Source organism: Coturnix japonica, chromosome Z (assembly GCF_054131305.1).
Source record: "Coturnix japonica strain WE chromosome Z, WE-NBRP24, whole genome shotgun sequence".
NCBI classification, from domain to species: Eukaryota; Metazoa; Chordata; class Aves; order Galliformes; family Phasianidae; genus Coturnix; species Coturnix japonica.
In genome coordinates this window covers 51,118,506-51,136,019 of record NC_140702.1, presented here as the reverse complement: position 1 = coordinate 51,136,019, position 17,514 = coordinate 51,118,506, and the positions used below count along the sequence as shown (strand labels likewise).

At 40.3% G+C, this 17,514-nt stretch overlaps 2 protein-coding genes across 11 annotated transcripts in view; one reads left to right on the top strand and one right to left on the bottom strand.

Moving 5' to 3' along the window:
* POLK (DNA polymerase kappa) overlaps positions 1 to 1,763 on the bottom strand; it is a 28,828-nt gene extending 27,065 nt beyond the window's left edge. For 4 of the 8 annotated variants that reach the window (XR_014939138.1, XM_085528161.1, XM_085528170.1 and 1 more), the window contains exon 1: positions 1,645 to 1,763. The gene's annotated coding sequence lies outside the window, so the exon portion shown is untranslated. Of the gene's footprint in view, positions 1 to 663; positions 751 to 1,414 lie in introns of those variants that run through there. The other 4 variants (XM_085528162.1, XM_085528163.1, XM_085528166.1 and 1 more) reach the window with 4 other exon arrangements.
* Positions 1,764 to 1,895: 132 nt separating this feature from the next.
* The window catches only part of CERT1 (ceramide transporter 1), a 65,589-nt gene continuing 49,970 nt past the window's right edge, over positions 1,896 to 17,514 (top strand). For all 3 annotated transcript variants that reach the window (XM_015848818.3, XM_015848817.3, XM_085528172.1), the window contains exons 1-2: positions 1,896 to 2,319; positions 5,731 to 5,865. In XM_015848818.3, the coding sequence (XP_015704304.1) occupies positions 2,224 to 2,319; positions 5,731 to 5,865 (231 nt within the window). In that variant the 5' untranslated portion in view covers positions 1,896 to 2,223. The remainder of the gene's footprint in view (positions 2,320 to 5,730; positions 5,866 to 17,514) is intronic.

The following is a 17,514-nucleotide window of genomic DNA, read 5'->3' as shown; positions in this document are numbered from 1 at the left end:
ATATAATTCTGTGATTCTATGAAAAAGACACAGGAGGAGGTAGAGATGAATGTGTGGTCTACAGCAGCCTATCAGCTTGATTATCTTCACTTAACATGGCTCTGGTTTGTATGACAGGTTGGCCTTGGAGCACACAAATCGGATTCATGGATGCAATGTAGATGCAATCTGTAATAGGTAGTCAGTTATATACAAAAAGGATGGTTAGAATATCCGAAAAGAGCTAATTTAATTCAGGTTAATCATAGTCTCAACACATGATTAAAGAACAAAAACTAATGTAGATGTAAAAATGGAGAAGAAACCAAGAAGATAATAGATAATGTTATTAGACTGGAAGCCTGGAGCATTTCCCTTATGAGAAAAGGCTGAGAAACCAGAGACAGCTCAGCCTGGAGAAGACAAGACCGAGAGAGGATCTTATCAATGCTTATAAATATCTAAAGAGCAGGAGTCGAGTGGATGAGGCCAAGCTGTTTTTAATGGTGCTAAGCAACAGGACAAGGGACACAAGCTGGAACAGAAGAAGTTCCATCTAAATAGGAGGAAAACTTTTTTATTGTGACCATAACAGAGCACTGGAACAGGCTGCCCAGAGAGACTGTGGAGTCTCCTTTTCTGAAGATATTCAAAACCTGTTTGGATCTTTCCTGTGCAACCTACCCTAGGGAACCTGCTTTAGCAGAGGGCTGGACAGGATGACCTCCAGAGGTCCCTTACAACAAGATTCAGCAGTTCTTGATCGGTAACAGCAACTGCAGCCAAGGGGTCAATCCTAAAGCGAAAGTGAAGGTGCATGGCTAAGTACATGTCCCTGCTGTTGCCAAAGGCTTTGCTCAGACATGTCTCTTCACTCCCTGCTTTCAGATCCGAATAGAGAAAGAAATTCATTCAGAATTTAACTGGGAAAAAAATACAAGATTAAAAGTGGTACCACTTAACTTCATGAATACGCTTCAGAGAAGAACCCAAAAGTATTCTTTCACATATTGGCATGTACAAAACTCAGCCACCCTGCTTACTCAAGAAAGGCAGTACATTGCAACAGATACAGAGCAAAAATAGCACATTTCCAAACAGCAGATGAAGCAAAGGGCCTAATTTCTCAACAGCTTTCCCTAAGTTTGAAAGCCACAGTGCAGATAACTTCATACGAAAGGCAGTGAGATGTTATGTATGTATGTTAGTAAAAGTTTACCTATCTCATAAGAAGAGAATACGCATTCAGGCATAGGTCTGCGATAAAGGCTCTTCATTAATAACAATAATAAAAGCCAAAAAGTCAGTGCAAAAGCATCACAGAAAAAATATCACACCGCGATTTGTCACAGAGGCAGTCAGAAAAAAAACAGATTTCAGAGTACTGTTCCTACAATACAACCAGCACATGCACTGCAAAGCTGAGACCTCCTACATCAAACTGATTTAATGCCTTTTTACCCTCACCCGATAAATAAGCAAAAAGCCACGATCCCACACAATCGGCACGTCCATTCCAACCCACTGCATCTGCACAGCGGTCGGCTGGCATCTCTTCTTTACGCAAACCCCACAGATAAGGCTCTGAACACAAAATATACACCACGTCCCATCTCGTGCTCTGATCTACAACGGCAGGCGCGGACAAACACGGCACCGGGCTACCTGACAGCTCAGGCTTTTCGCTCGGCTCCTACCGCTCCACACAGCAGCGCTGCCCCGCGGCCGGGCCACCACCTGCTCACGGAACAAACCCAGCGCTACGGGAAGGACGAGCCCAAGATGGCGGCCACGAGCCGGCGGGAGGGGGACCGCCTGTATGGCGGACTACAGCTCCCAGCATGGCGTGCGCGGCTCCCGCAGAGGGGCCGGGCGGGGGTGGGACGGGTAAATAGTGACAGAGCGCGCCCCCCTCCGCCTCGCGTAAGATGGCGGCGGCGGCGGCAGCGCTGTGAGCGGGGTGCGCGGCAGGCGGACGTGCGCTCGCTCCTCCTCCCCTCGCCACCTCTATGTTGTGGCCGCTGCCGCGGGCCGGAGCCCCGGAGCTTCTCTGAGGGAACAGCGCGAGCCGCCGCCTCTCGAGGCCGCTCGGCCGCTGTCGGGCGCGGAGCGGTGCCGTGCCGTGCCGCTCAGGTGGAGCCGCTGCCGGCCGTTCCCGTCCGTTCGGCAGGAGACGCTGAGGCTGCTGAGGGCAGGGGCCGCGCGGCTCTTCCCCGCTCAGCGGTGGCTGCGGCTCGAGTCTCCATGTCGGACAACCAGAGCTGGAACTCCTCCGGCTCCGAGGAGGACCCCGAGACCGAGCTCGGGCTGCCTGTTGAGCTCTGCGGGGTGCTCAGCAAGGTAAGACGCTCCGCTCCGCCGCACCCGGCGGCCTCGCGCTTCCTTTCTACGCGGCGGTTCCCGGCTCTCCCCCACAACCCCCCCAGTCGGCCGACAGAGCCCGGCTGTCAGCTCCTCGCCGCCCCGCTCCGGAGCTCGGGCCGAGGCAGACGGGGCTCGGTCGCCCCCGGGAGAGGCGGCGGCCGGAACAGATGCCACACGATCGCGGAGGCTGCCAGGGAGCCCCTCCCGCGCCCACTCCCTCCGGCTGGGGGCACCGGCACGTCCCCGACGGCGCTGCGCCAGGAGGGGCCCGCTCACCTCCCCCCGCCTTCGTGCGGGCCCTGGCAGCCCGGCCCGGAGAGGTGCCGTGAGGGAGCCCTGCCTCGGGCGGAGCCGCCGGCGCGGCCTCGAGCCCCGGACGGGCCGGGCAGGCACCCAGCGCGGCGACCCCTTCCTCCCTCTGCGAGAGTCGCGTCCCGGTAGCGCGGGGAGACTTCGCCGTGTGGGATCCCCGCTGCCCTGAGTGGGGCCGCGCTCGTCGCTCCCCCAGAGCAGGCACGGGAACGGCGCAGCCTTCAGTGCGAGTATCAAAACAGTGCCATAAACCAGCCCTGCAGCAGGAGATACGGGAGGAGGGGAGGAGAGGCAGGAAAAGGGCACTAGAGCTCGTTTCCCTTCTTAAATAGAAGTGCTGCTGCTTATTATTTCTTTAATGGCTGGAAATGAGATGACTTGCAAGTATGTGTTGGGTGACACTGGGAAATTTTACTCTGGGGCAGTTTTAAAGTTGTGTATTGAATCATTAAGTTTGGGAGCAAAAAGGTTTTGCTTTTTTTTTTACAGAAAGTTCCTTCAGGATGATGTTGTATTTAAAAAAATATATATTCTTTCCTGTTCTGTGTGGGGAGGCCAGTCATCAGCCTGCATGGAGCACACAGGTCATGGGATACCAAGTTCATAACTGGCCCTGGCTGCTAAGAAAACAGTCACAATGAGGCAGTCTTCTGCTTGTTTGTGAGAGTAATAAATGCTTTGCAGGCTAAAAATGTTCCTAAATCCAGAAATGGGAGAAGGCCCTCATCTGTGAGATCCTGTCGTCAGTAGGAGATGGGAGAGAATGAGACAGTCATGAGATGTTACAGCACTTACAACACGAGGTCTTTTTCTTCACAATGCTTTCTTTTGATTAGCCTATTCGTACCTTAGGAACTTGAATATCTGTTAGGATATAGTTGGTTTGTATGTTGGCATGTGCAGGAGTGGTGGATGCAGTCATGGTCTGCTGATATTTATAAAGTTCTGATGTGCAAGACTCATATAAATATATATATTTATGATTATACCAAGTGTAGCTGATGCTGTCCTTGCTGTGAGAACCCTAGGGATGTAATCTCAGTACTCAAAGTATGGTAAAACCTGTTGCAGTGAATATACTTGAGGGATGATTTTTACCTTTTCCTACTTGATGTCTCAGTAATGCTTGAGACAAATTATTTAAAATTGAAGGGTACAATTCCAAACTGAGCATATCTCTGTTTTTAAAAGTCAATCTGTTATTAAATAGCAAATCAGTGAAAGTGTGCTGTTCTTTGTATGCTTAGTGATTTTTCAACTCAGTAAAGAGAGAAGCTTTGAAACAAATAGGATAATTTGGAAAGAGAAGCTAATTAGAAGTACATTTCACTGCTCTCTGAGTGTTTCCAAACTCTAGGCATTTTCCATTACAGTTTTCCTTATGATTTTAAGGTGGATACAAAGAACTCTGCCATGGAAATGTCTTGGTAAATGGTTTTGTTTGTTTTTTGGTGGTGGTGGTTGTTGTTTTTTGCAAAAAAACCTTTTTTTCCCTACAAGAATACTTTAAGGAGTCTCTTAACTCCTGTCATACTTATTTGCAACAGCCAGTGTTGATTGCAGCAGCTAATGCAAGATTGGCTGCTATATTTACCTCACTTAACTGTGTCAAAGGAGGAAAGGTGCTTTCTTTCCCGTCCCTTGCTCTTTTGGCCATGATACCTTTGGGCTTCACACTTCACATTTGGAAGGAACAGGGAATATAATAGAGATGAGGAAGGCAGCATAAATAAGCCTTAATAATAGTTGGTGCTATTGGTTCAGGTACTAAACACGGCCAAAGCATTCATATTGAATGTAGCTGTTCAGATTATTTGGTTGTTGTAAAAAGGTTTGTTTTTGGTGAGTAATTTAGGTCTGACCTGCACTTGAAAACAGCTAGTAATTTCTCAGCTAATAGAATTTGTTGTCCTATTGAGTGCTAAGACTTCCTCTTGCCATTAGTAGAGCTAACATGCAGTTATGAGGCACATAACTGATACAGGTATATGTATAGCTGATACAGGTAGTATGTGGAAATCATCCCGTTACTCCACTTTCTTCTCCCTCCGTATTTCTGTGTGCTAAAATGGTGAATAAGTGGTTGGGAAGTCTGTGATCAAAGAAATGCTTTCCCGATAAAATCATTTTCAATGCTTTTGTTTTCCCATTTCCATTATTATTTAACTTGTTGGGTTTTGGGTGTTTTTTCTTTTTTTGCATTAAGTCCTAGTACCAGTGTGTCACCTGAGTTGTAGAATAGTTGTGATGTCCGTGTTGTATACTTCTGCAGGGTGTGGTTCAGCTGTGTTGGGAACTTGTAGCAAATACAAGATACTAATAATCAGGACGTTATTAGTCACTTGTAAATGTATCATTGTATGATCAATACAGGACTTCTTCCTGGAATGTCAGTTTCTTTGTATATGTGAATGTTGAGTCCCTAGAAAGATCTCAGTAATAGGATGATTTGATGGCTCCTGACAAGTAATTATCATCTTAATGATGAAGTGGATATGGAATTAAAACCTAAAGCAGTGTCTGTGGGTAGTAGTTAATTGATGAAGAACTGGTGACTTTTGTTGCTGTAATGGTTATATGCTCTGCTGGTAGGTTAAAGGCGTGTATGTGTTTATATGAAAAGAGTTAAAATTCAGTAAAATCACTTTGGTACAAGTCACTTTGTATATAAATCAAGTGTTTCATGTTCTGCTTAAGTTTGGAAGTTTCTTATTCAGATTTAAAATCACAAGCCTAAACTGAAGGTAGAATGTTTGGTTTTCTCTCCTCTGTCCCCCAGTTTGTTATCACTGCATTGGGATATATATAAGTGGCCTTGGGAACAATTCTGCAACAAAGTGATTTGCAAAAAGTGGTGTGTTTTTTTTTTTTTTGGTTTTTTTTTTTTGAGTGATCAAAAGTGGAATGTTCTCAATTGGGAAGAACTTTTTAAAAAAAAAAAAAAAACAAAAAAACACGTTTTTTTTTTCTCCTGATACTTGAAAGGCTTGGAAATATCAACAAAATTATTTTATCAGTATTTTTGTATTTTTTCTATTAACAGATTTTTTTCTTTCTTTTTTTTTTTTTATATAGTGGACCAACTACATTCATGGGTGGCAGGATCGGTGGGTGGTTCTGAAAGCCAACACACTCAGTTATTACAAGTCTGAAGATGAAACAGAATATGGCTGCAGAGGCTCTATCTGTCTGAGTAAAGCTGTGATTACAGTAAGTGCTATTTCTATATTGCTATCTTTTCATGTTTAGTGTGTTGTTAGGCTAATATTTAGTGAAAGCAAATCTAGGTGCAGCAAATTATTCTATTACATCACTTAATATTAAGTTAGTGATATCCTTGCAACACTGTGGAGCAGCGCAAGGAGTTCCTAATAAGAAAATAAGCTGTTTTCATTTGGGATTGCAATAAGCAGCTTTCTGCCGTGCTTAAGGTTTCTGTGCATAGGGGTGCAGTTTCTCTGTGGAAGAGGTATTGTTTTCCCAGAGGTCAAACTAAGATATGAAAACAACTTCCCAAAGGAATTCACATCCCTCACAGTCCTTACACTTTGCACTAAAGGGGAGGAAAAAAAAAAAAAAGGTGGTATTGCTTTGACTACTAACTTTCTGAACCTGGATCTGTATATTTCCAAAAGGAGAGCGTTCTGCTGCTTACTACTTTCTTTAAACAAATAAGTGTGTGATGTGTGCTGTTTCTGCCTAATGCTTAAAGACTCAGTATTATGCTGATAAGTGTACAGAACCTACATACAGATGCAGTCTCATAATGATGAAGTGGCCCTACAAGATAAAGAAGAATCTACTTTTGCTGATTTAAAAATTAATTCAAATAATTTTGACTAATCCTTACTGTAGTCATACTGTAGCTTTTCTGTTACTTTTAAATAGTCCTTTATGTGACAGAAAACAATACGCACAGAAGGGCTGGTGTTGAGAAGGACCTTAAAGATCTAGTTTCAACCTCTTGCCATGAGCAGGGACACCATTCACTAGAACATATTGCCCAGGGCTCCATCTGGCCTGGCCTTGATTATCTAGGTACATTTTTTTCCCTTTAACATTTAATTCAAATCTCTTTGTTTAAAGGCACTACTCTCCTTGTCCTGACAGTTGACTGTCTGACAGAGTGGTCTTGCTTGAAGGCCCTTAGTTTCTGGAAGGCTACAGTGAGGTCCCCAGACTCTAAATAAACAACCCCAACTTGCTCAGCCTTTCTTCATAGAAGAGGTGCTCCAGCTCTGATTGTCTTCATGGCTTTCCTTTGGATATTTTAGCTCATCTTCTGTGCAGAACATAAGTATACAAGAACAGTAATATTTAATGTGTTTATTCCACTGAATGTGCTATTTCAAGGTGAGCTGAGGAAGACTAAGGAGAAGCACTCAATTTGATATATTCATGGCCATCTGTAGTAGGTTCAGCCTTTGATCAAGAGCTCCAGGAAGGTCTCTTGTTAACTACCAAGAGGCTTAATGTGTTTACTGGACAGAGACAGAAAGGTGGTGAAAAGGAAGTAGATCAAGAGAGGTCTGGAAGTATATGTTAGAGCATATACTGCTGGTTTTATGGGTTTTTTTGTCCTCTCTTTTAGTATGTGGCCTGTGATAAGTCCTCTTCAGTCAGTGCAGCCTAGTCAAATCAAAAGGTTGGAATCCATACCTTAGAGCATATTATGGCATTTCAAATTTCAACTGTAGTTGTGGAGTGAGATAGCCAGTAGCAGTAGAGCTGTAATAAGTGCTGATGTTGCACCTTGTGAAGGGAATCTGGGGAGCATTTTGTGTTCTGAGAAGTAACTTTTCTATTCTTTGATATCTTAGGGTTGAATAGTTGATTTAACTTTTTAAGTCCTTGAGCTTCAGTCGTATACTCAGAAAATATGTTGAGGGAAAAAGAAAGTGGGTACAGTTCCAAAAGTTAACTTCATATTTTAGTTCAGTTTTCATTAAGTATTGTGCATTGTGAGGAGTATTTTATTCTTAAGTTGCTCAACTTCAGGTTTAAATGGCACCTCTAAGGCCTGGTAAACCTCTGTTAATTATTTCTAGATGCAGTTAGTGATTGCTGCTTAAGTATTAGAGGTTCATGTTTACTATCAGATCATTTCTTGCATCTCCAGGATATGGAAATTTGTTTAAAATTGTTACGAAAACACTTGTTTTTCAGAAGCTATTCATTTGGGCCAGAGATTTAAGAATGAATACTTATGGTTTGATAGTTGTGGAGTAAAAACTAGCTTTTCTTTTTTAACCTGTTTTTAGTAGTAGAAAAATATAGTCAAATCATAGAGTGGCTTGAGCTAGAAAGGACCATAAGGATCATCTAGTATCCAAGCCCCTTGCTGTTGACAGGGCTGCCACTCACTGGATGAGACTTCCCAGTGCCCACCCAGCCTGGCCTTGAGTGCCTCCAGGGATGGGGCCTCTCTGGGTAACCTGTTTCAGTACCTTGCTACTTTACAAGTAAAGTCTTCTGCATAACGTCTAACCTAAAACCTCTTTCTTTTGTTTGACCATTCCCCCCACCTCATCACTATATACCCTTGCGAAAGGTCAGCCTCCCCCCTAATAAGCAGCCTTTAAGTACTGAAAGCCTCCACTGGGACCTTCTCTCCTCCAAGACCTTTTCTCTCTACGTCATAGGAGAGGTGCTCCAGCCTTCTGATCATCTTTGTGACCCTCCTCTGGACCCTTTCCAACGGCTCCAAATATTTGAAATATTCTTCCTGTTAATCTTTACTTTCATGTTCATGTAATATCTTGCTTCAATGATAAGCTAGTTAGCTTGTGTTTAGTGCATAGGAGAAGGTCAATACCTTATAAAATCTTGAAGTAACAAGAACACTACTTTTGCTGTCAGTGGAACTTACTCTACTATGTGTCAAAGGTTGTTTGTGTGTTGGAGAGAAGCTGAGTTTCTCGGTGACTTAATGATCAGCTATGAATATTCAGTAGTTGAACTCTTTATATGGAATGTTCTTTTCCTACAGTGTCTTCCTATGCTGTAAATTTATTTTTCCTCAATGTTGCTGATTCAGAGTAGAGCACAGTAACTGTCTCTGTATTAACCTGATATGTTACTATCAGTTTTTCTTCAGTACAAAGCAAGACATGAGGATTATTGTATGGTGTTGATGTCTATGATGCTTAAGTTTGTCAAAGGATTGTAGTCTTATGAAGTTGCTTTTGATTATTTGGCCTAGGTATGCATGTAATTGTTATCAGCTGTGGGCACAATGATTTTTGAGTTCTGTTTACTACTTGTAGTATAGAATGTCCAAATTTTATCAATATATAAGCATAAACTTAAAAAGCTTCTGCCTCTGAGCAGTAGTGCTATATTTTCAGAGATGGACATCAGCCTGATGATTAGTTGTAGTATTAATTATAAGACAAAATTAGTATTCAGAAAACCACAGTCCCTTCTAGTCTTTTTTAATCGTTTATATCACATTCAGCAGAGATTGCTAGCAAATTCTACAGGGATGTTTATGTTAACAAGACGTCTTGTTAAGTTAGCTTGTTAAAGTAACTTCTTCAGATATTTAAGTCTAGAATTATAATGTCATCTTTCTAGAACCAGTATGTCTTGACAATTGTCATTAGCTCAATAGAAAAATACTGAGTTTGAAACTCAGAAAGTTAGCCATTGAGACTGAGTTGGTTTCTCTGCACTAGGAGACCAAACGCGGAGTATTTACTGTATCCTTACTGGATTGCAACTGGTAAAGAACTGAAGAATTTGTTGTGTACCATAAGTTATGAAGGAAGATGGTGAAAATCAATAGCTGAAGCTGATTTGCTTAAGACACTTAAGGAAAACCACTTTGAAAATGTTTGACTAGTTCATAACAGAGCAGAGGCTTGAACTCACAAGTTCTGCTAAATGGTGAAGGCATGAGAAATCCTGGGTATTTATTTAGAAAAGTCGACATATGTGGAGACTTGAACTTTGTTTTGTCACTCTGTCCTGAACATCCTGGAGTTGATTATCAGGTGGTGTTTATTAGAGACATCCCTCATTATCATAAACCTTGTTTCTTCATGCCTAATGGCAAACTATTAATGGTGACTATTGTGGACAAGGTTAGAAGTGGATGTTGATGACATGCCTGTAGATGTGGGTCTTTGAGCTTAGATTTGTAGTTGTAAAGAGCCAGGGTCTGTCACTCAGAATATATAAATGCTTAATAGAATTGGAAATCCAACTTCCAGTAGAACTGGCCTTTCACTTTATACTATCTTCAGCTTGATTTCCTGTGCTTGTGCTTTCAGCGTCATTGTGTAGAGGGTCTTGTTTATTCAGTGACTTTTTGACATATCAAGAATTGAAGTTATTCTACAAATACCAAGTTATCTGTAAGGGAATTCTGGAGTTTTAATGTATCTACAAATCTTCAGACAGTCTCCCAGGAAGGCCAGCACTAATAGTTCATCCTGGTGATAATTTTAAATATAAATAAAAATAAATAATTTTTCAAACCTGACTACAAATTCTTAGAATTTGGATAAACTCCCATGTTATGTTTTTTCAACAAAAAGTATGTGTGGTTAGAACAGCTCTTGCTTGTGTACGGAGGATTTTGAAAAGCACTTAGAGCACTGTCATGCTTGACAGTTTCAAAGAATGCTGAAGCTCGATAACCCACAAGAAGGAAAAAGAACAAAGAGCACACTAGACTATCTGGGTAGGAAGAGCTCAAAAATCTTGTTCCACCTCAAGTCTGATCTGTTCTTTAGACGGATGTCATACTTGCCATTTTTTAATCCAGTGGTTGGTCTTAGTTGTATGTTCTGTGTTACTGTAGAAAAACATTCAAACTTCTGATTTGTGAGCTTAAATGAGATGTGACAATTGTGGTGCAATTATTTGCTTTTTCTTATTTTGAGATTATTTATATTTGTGCTAAATTTGTAATGGAAATATACTATTGGGTAGATCTTAAAATTTAAGACTGTTTTCTTATGTTGTAAAGAGGCTTTTAGACAGTTCTTTGGCAAATGGTCCAACTAAGATTGAGTAATGAATGCACTTCACGTAATGAGTGTTTTCAGTGAAATAATTTGCAGAGACTAGAAGGAATTATTGCCTTAAAAACAAGTGATAATATACAAATTGCAAGTCATTCCTGTTTCCAAATGGGCTTCTGAAAGTGTAGACTTTACTGTCTGTGGATATCTGGAGCTAGAAACAGACGAGGCAGAAAACAGAAGTCTACCTGAGAGACAAGCCTGTTCTTAGACAATTTGACTTACAAGTTATTTCAGCCTTTTTTCCTGAACAAAAAAAACAACAACCAACCAAACAAAAAAAAACCTGTTATCACAATGAACTTAGTAAATATTAATGTTAAAAATTAGGGGTAGAATAAACACAGTTTAGCTCCAGTTTACAAAAAAAAATCTTGAAGACTATTCATGAAAGAGATAACCAGACAGCTTCTGATCTTAAGCATTTTGTTTTATTATTCGTTCTGAAGAAAGAGCAAAATAGTTCTGTCTAGCAACTAATAATTCCTCACTTTAAGATATAATTGGTTCAGAAGTCACCTTCTATCAGTATTCATGTATACTGTAGTGCTGGCCACCACCAGTAATTGAACACTTTGGAAGGGAAGTAGCATCAGTTTTTAAAATAGATTGACAAGTTTACAGAGGATGCTTCATGCATTTGTCAACTTAAACAGATACAGAAGCTTCCTGTGAGAATTCTTTCAATAGATTTTAAACTCTACAAGCACATAAGATTTGAAATAGATGTGTATTTTTTTGTTACTGTTAAACAAATAGGATTGCTTAAGGCACTTCTTATGCAAAGAATCATGTATTACAACATGTTTTTCAAAACTTACTGTGATATGAACAGTGGTGTGATGAGTTTCTTTTATTATTGAGTTTTGTTTTATTTTCACAATTATACAAACATAACATTCTTTGGAAGGTGTTGGAGTGGTAAGGTACTGAATTGGACCCACTTGGAGGAATGATGCAAGTGAGTTTAGGGTTAGCATTTACTAGCTAGTCCTCTGAACTTTGATCTTGCCAACAGAAGTGCATGTGATAAGAATAATGTAATTACCAATTTTATCTACTGATAGGTTTGATTCAGTCAGCTGCTCGTGAAAGGAATGCAAACTGATAACATTTCATTGGTGAAGACTTTTTTTTTTAGAGAAACTAATCTGTAAATCATTGCCCTTGACAGAAATAGCATAGCAGCAAATTCATAATAATTGCTAATTGTGTGGAAATATATTAATTTATTTCCAGCTGTCTGAGGCTGGAAAGCAATCTGTTTCAGTAGTGAGTTCAGGAGTGATGAGCATTAATTCATTTTTATGTAATTTGATAAAGTGCTTCCTTGGCCTTGATTGTTATTAAAAAAGATGACCTGAGTAAACTAAGGCACAGAATACAATCCGTAACTGGATTTATTTAGGACATGAGGCAGTTAATGTTTTTAGGCTTTGGCTTGTTTAAAAAAAGAAGTTGTTACTTCTGGGTTACTGGAAAATATCACATTAATGGGACTGAGAGATTCTAGATAGCCCACTGAGGAAGTCCTATAGATACAGTTGCAGTCAGGAATGCTTACTTCCATTTGGAAGTCCTGAAGTGGTTGCATTGTGGAGAGGAAAATGCCAGAGCAATGAAGAGAGAGTTGATACCTAGGAGATAAGGATAGTGAGCCAGTGTTGCTGCAGCAGGCAGGTATTCTTTGAAACATAAGATTCTCCTGGACAATTACTTTTTTTTTAATTCAAGCCCTCTGTATAAGTTATCACCTGATAAGTTTTACCACCATTTGCTGTCTAATTCAGGATCATTATTTCTGCCCATGGATGGTACCTGCTCATTTTCATAGTGTTGAATGCTTCTTACTGATCTGGGACAAGACTTAAGGAGTTCTAATGTTTGCAGTTGGTATTAATGCTATGTTTTAATCTCTGATTTTTCTTTTTAAGTCTTGTTTTCAGTCTGTAGTCTTGTTCAATCTGATTGTTTTGCCTTCCATGAGATTAGTTTATAGTTAATTTATTGTTAGTGGATTCAATTGGTTTGTGCATCTCCTTCCCCCTGGGGTTGCTGAACTGTCCTGCTCTGCAACCCCCTGCTGACTGTCTGATCTGTCTTATGACAGCCATGAGTGTCATTTTTAACATCTCTGTTAAGTATACATGTAATACCAAGCCTTACTTCTTGAAATGCGTTCCTGGAATGCCAAATAAAATGCTTAGAACGCACATTTGTGTCTACCAGTTCACTGCTACACCAAGCCATCTCCTTTCCTTTTTTGCTACCTTCTGAAGTTACTAAATTATCAGCTTTAGGCTTGTGTTTGCACACAAAATTATTATTCAGTTTACTGTACTAGAGTTCCTTCTGCATCTCCAAGTTCATCTTTAGATTGCTTTTTAGACAAACTTCAGGAGCTGCTTTTGCTGTTACACTAGTTTTAATCAATGTGGCTTAGATCAAATCATCTGTCACTCTTCAGCCACTCCCTAGTCTGTTTGATATGTTTTTCTACCATTGTTCTCCAGCTAAGAGAAGTGGTTAAATAGGATTTACTGCCCCATATCTCTGGCAGCTATATGCCCAGATTGTTTTGTGACATGTCTAACACATACATGCAAAAAGCTTTCTTCTAAGTTGCAGAAGGTGAAAAGCTGTTTGAAAAATATATATGTATATGAATGTGAGTACAATTGTGTATGTATATCAAGGAATGAGGTGGAATGGGAGACTTAAGCCTGAGCTCTGACAAATCAGGTCAATTTTAAACTTCAGAACTGAAGCATTTTAGGCTGGCATTAGTAACATGCTTCATGCTTATAGTAGTTCTTACACATTATTATCACAGTACACTAGTTCTTGCACACTAACCATTTTCATTATGGAGTCAAAGCAGTCAGTTTTCAATACTTAAATTTGAAATTACTGCAAGTATGCAGTATAATGAAGCAATGGCGTGTGGCTAGTCTGATGTCTTTGCTTACAGTGATTCTAGCTGATGAAGTCAAGGCAATCTCACTGGTGAGCTCCTTAAGAAGGAGAAGAGGGAGCAGGACAGACATGCATTGAATTGAGTGTCTTCTCCCTCCTTGCTGTCTGTGATTTCTTAATTGATTGAACTTCTTGGTGATCCCTACTCCTTGATTCTAGCTTCTGGTCTGGGGATTAGACATGTTACTTTGCCTCCCTGTAGCAGAGGCCTTGCCATGTTAACTGGTTGTTTTGATGGATTTTTCCCTTGGTCAAGGTGTTTTTACTTAAAGCAAGAGCAGTCTTGGTAGTGCTGGAGGTTACACTTTTTCACTAACCAGTGATTGACAGTTAATAAATTACGGTTCTGGAGCATCTGCTTTCAGTTTGTGTTTACATTTGAAAAGCTTTTGTTATCTAGAGTTTAATCTGCACAGTACTAATAAGAGACACCTGGTGTACCAGGCCGTAGTTCACAGAGTAAGCTTTATGAAAAGTTGATAAAGAGCCTAACAGATCAGGACCAAGGCCTTGCATAGCTAGCATAAGACTTGTCACCTGTTGCTAGTAATGGTAATACTTTGTTTGTAGAAAAGCATATGTGGTTGTACTTTTATAAGTTCCTTACAGTCTATGAGCTCTGATTGGATGCACTCTCAAGTGCTGAGGGAGCTGGTGGATGTTACTGCTGGGCCATTGTCTGATTTTGGAAGGTGACAGTGAACAGGAGGGTTATCTGAGAACTGGAAGAAAGACAGTGGCATTGCACTCTTCAAAAAGGGCAAGAATGAGAGTGTAGAAAACTGCAGATCAATTAGCCTTTTCCATCTCCGGAGAAGTGATGGAGGAGCTCATCCTGGATGCCATCTTTATAGATGCATGTGGGCATATATTGCATATAAATCATTGCAGCTTGACTGAGTACTACATAGTAATTGGATACTATTAATAGGAAGAAAACTGGAAGAAAAAAAAACCTCTAAAAAGATGGGTACTATAGGACTATAGGATAGTTGAGTCTATACAAAATAATACAAAGTTTTAGCTGATCACTCTTGGCATTGGAACCTATTTGCTGAATGTGAACAAGTAGATCAACCCAGTTTGTTTCTGAAAACTGTAGGCTTCCAATTTAAAATGTGGTTTAACTGCTAAGGACACACATGCAGTGTGTACTTGTAGAGTTAAAAATGTTTCTCAGATGAGAGGATTCTTTCAATGGATTTAGCCAAGCTGTCATTACTTATACTGTACTAACAGACTAATAATAAATCCTGCTCAGTGTGCTTCTGAGTGCAGCAGGCCTCTACTTTAGTTTGAAAAGAAAAAGTTTTAAATGTGTTTAGTAAATCTTTGGAAGGCAGCTCTCTTTAGAGTTAGCTTTACAAAGGTCCCAAGGTCTTAAATGTGATATTTGGGTAGTAGTAAAGAACATAAAAACATATACTGGACTTGTTGTTTGTTTTTTGAAGCAATATCCTTGCTAAGATTTTTTGTGTGTATAAATGCTACAAGATTTTTACATGCACCAAATCAGTGATGAACCATTTAGGTGGCAAAACATAGGGCAGCTAACAGTTTGTTCACTACATCATTAAAAAAGTCTTTCTTGCTTGCTTGCAATAATGTCTAATGATCTCTATTAAAAAAAAAAAAAGTCCTACTAATTTAACAGTAGGTGGACCCTGTTGCTTAATAAGATCAAGTAAGATGAAGCAGTATAGCCAAGTTGTTGAGTTTTGCCTCTGTAAAAACATTGTTTTCTGTTGCAAGTTTTGGCTGTCTCTAATTAAGCATGTTTTTAGATCTACCTGGATTTGTTTTAGGAAAAAATAGGTTCACAATGAAATATATCCAAACATGTCGCACCTCACGTGTTTTCAGTACATTTTGCACAAAATGTTAAACATTGAGGTATAACACTAAATTAATTCCGCTTTGAGAACAGCATCTAGGGTAACAAATAGTTTTTAAAATATGTTTGCAAAATTTGAGACTTCATTTAATTTGTATTAAATCATGATTGTAATGTTTGCTCTGACAAAGCTGAATGCTTTCAAAAACTTGTAAAGACAAAAGGACTGTTTACAGTGATACTGTGTTTGTGTAGCAGCGTTAGCTAATGATAGGGGGAATGAAGAACTGCAGCCTGTGTTTGAAGCTTGTGTGTGATCAGAAACCCCTTGTGGAGCAGGGGAGTGGTGGAGTTGAAGTGTTGTGGACTGACTGCAGCCGTGATGCCCTGTGCTGCTCAAGGACAGGAGGTACAAGACACTGGGAGGGGGAGCCCTTTGTTTTCAGTCCTCACTGCTCTAGTATGTTAGTAAGCGGCAGTAAATTACACTTATCTCCCTGTGCTGTGTCTGACTGGTCTATCTTATCCTGTGAGTCTTCTCTCACTGGATTTTCTCCCCTTGTTCTTTTGAGGAGGAGGGATCAGACAATGTGGTGGAGTTTAATTACTCACTGAGCAGCTGAGAAATAGGGACACATTCAGCTCACCGCAGTGAGCCAGTGCTTTTGTTAGGCTAGTCAATTCAAGATAAGAATTCTCCATTAAATGCCAAATAAGGCTTCAAAGGAACATTAGATAGGCATAAAATATTCACTCTTGATAAATGCATGATTTACCATCATAAAATAATTTACCATAAGATCAAAGATCTGATAATGACTTTATGATAAGATAAAAATGTTGACTGCTTTTTTTCCATGCCTTTCTGGCAACTGCAATCAGATGCATTATTTCCCTCCTTTTTTGTTGTTGTTTAAAGAAGGCAGGCTTCAGCAGAACTCTCTAGGATCTGTCTTAGAGTTCACTGAATGAGAACCTGTTGCAAAGTTACTAATAAAAATAAAGAGGAATTGCTCTGAGTTGATCAGTAATGACTTTCCCCGAGTTCAGAGAAAGAACAGGTCACACGTGATTTGAGAGATTTGCTTTTGATGATAAGATTTCATTTTACTGCCAGTTTTCTCCTGTTCGCAAAGTTATTGTTTCTGTACTGTCTATTACATTCTCATCCCTGCTGAGCTGTGGACAAACTTCCTTGCTTTCCCTTGTTTTCTGAAAATGCTTTTTATTGCCTTCTCTAGTTGTATCTAGCACAGATCGTGAGGTATTATTCAGCACTTCTTAGGTCTATCACCCTTTCTCTGATGTTGTCCCCAGACTAGTTTGAGTCTTTCCTTACAACTGTGAGTAAAGTTTTTCCTTTTTCTCTTCACTTTCTATCTGTTTCTATTTCAATTACATTTTTTAAGTCTCTGTGCTCTAGCATAGTGTTCCCTTCCTCCCATATGCTCAGAAGTGGTTGTAAAGTAGTATAGGTCTCAGCCTACCTGACAAGACGTTGGAGGGAAAAAACAGAAATTTTTGTGTGTTGCAAGAAGAAAAATCTGCACTGGTACTATGTCCTACTGCTTTTTCACAACTAAGATGAAGCAAGGATCAGAAGAATGTTTTTATCACACAGGGAAGTAGTAAGTAAGTAGGAGTCACAGTATACCCCCAGGAAGTAAAGCAGGTTGGAGAACTTCAAATGCTGTCTCCACACATCCCCCACCTCCCCAGCAGCCCCAGGCAGTATGCGTTCAATTGAGAACTCAGGGCAACAAAACACAGGCTGGTGGCATGACACTGAGCAGGAGCACTTGGAAAGCTTCATAAAGTTTTTCAGAGGTGTGCTTAGCAGCCTTCGAGAGTCTGAGATGTAGGCAGCCTGCGTGTTCCAAGGGCTCCTTCTAGAGTCAGCATTTTAAAGAAAAATAGTTAAATCAATTCCATGCAAGAATATGCTACAAAAAGAAAAAAGGCCTCTGGCAGTCATTAATGTCCTTTCTGTATGTCTCTGAGCTTTGTTCTGAGGTAGCT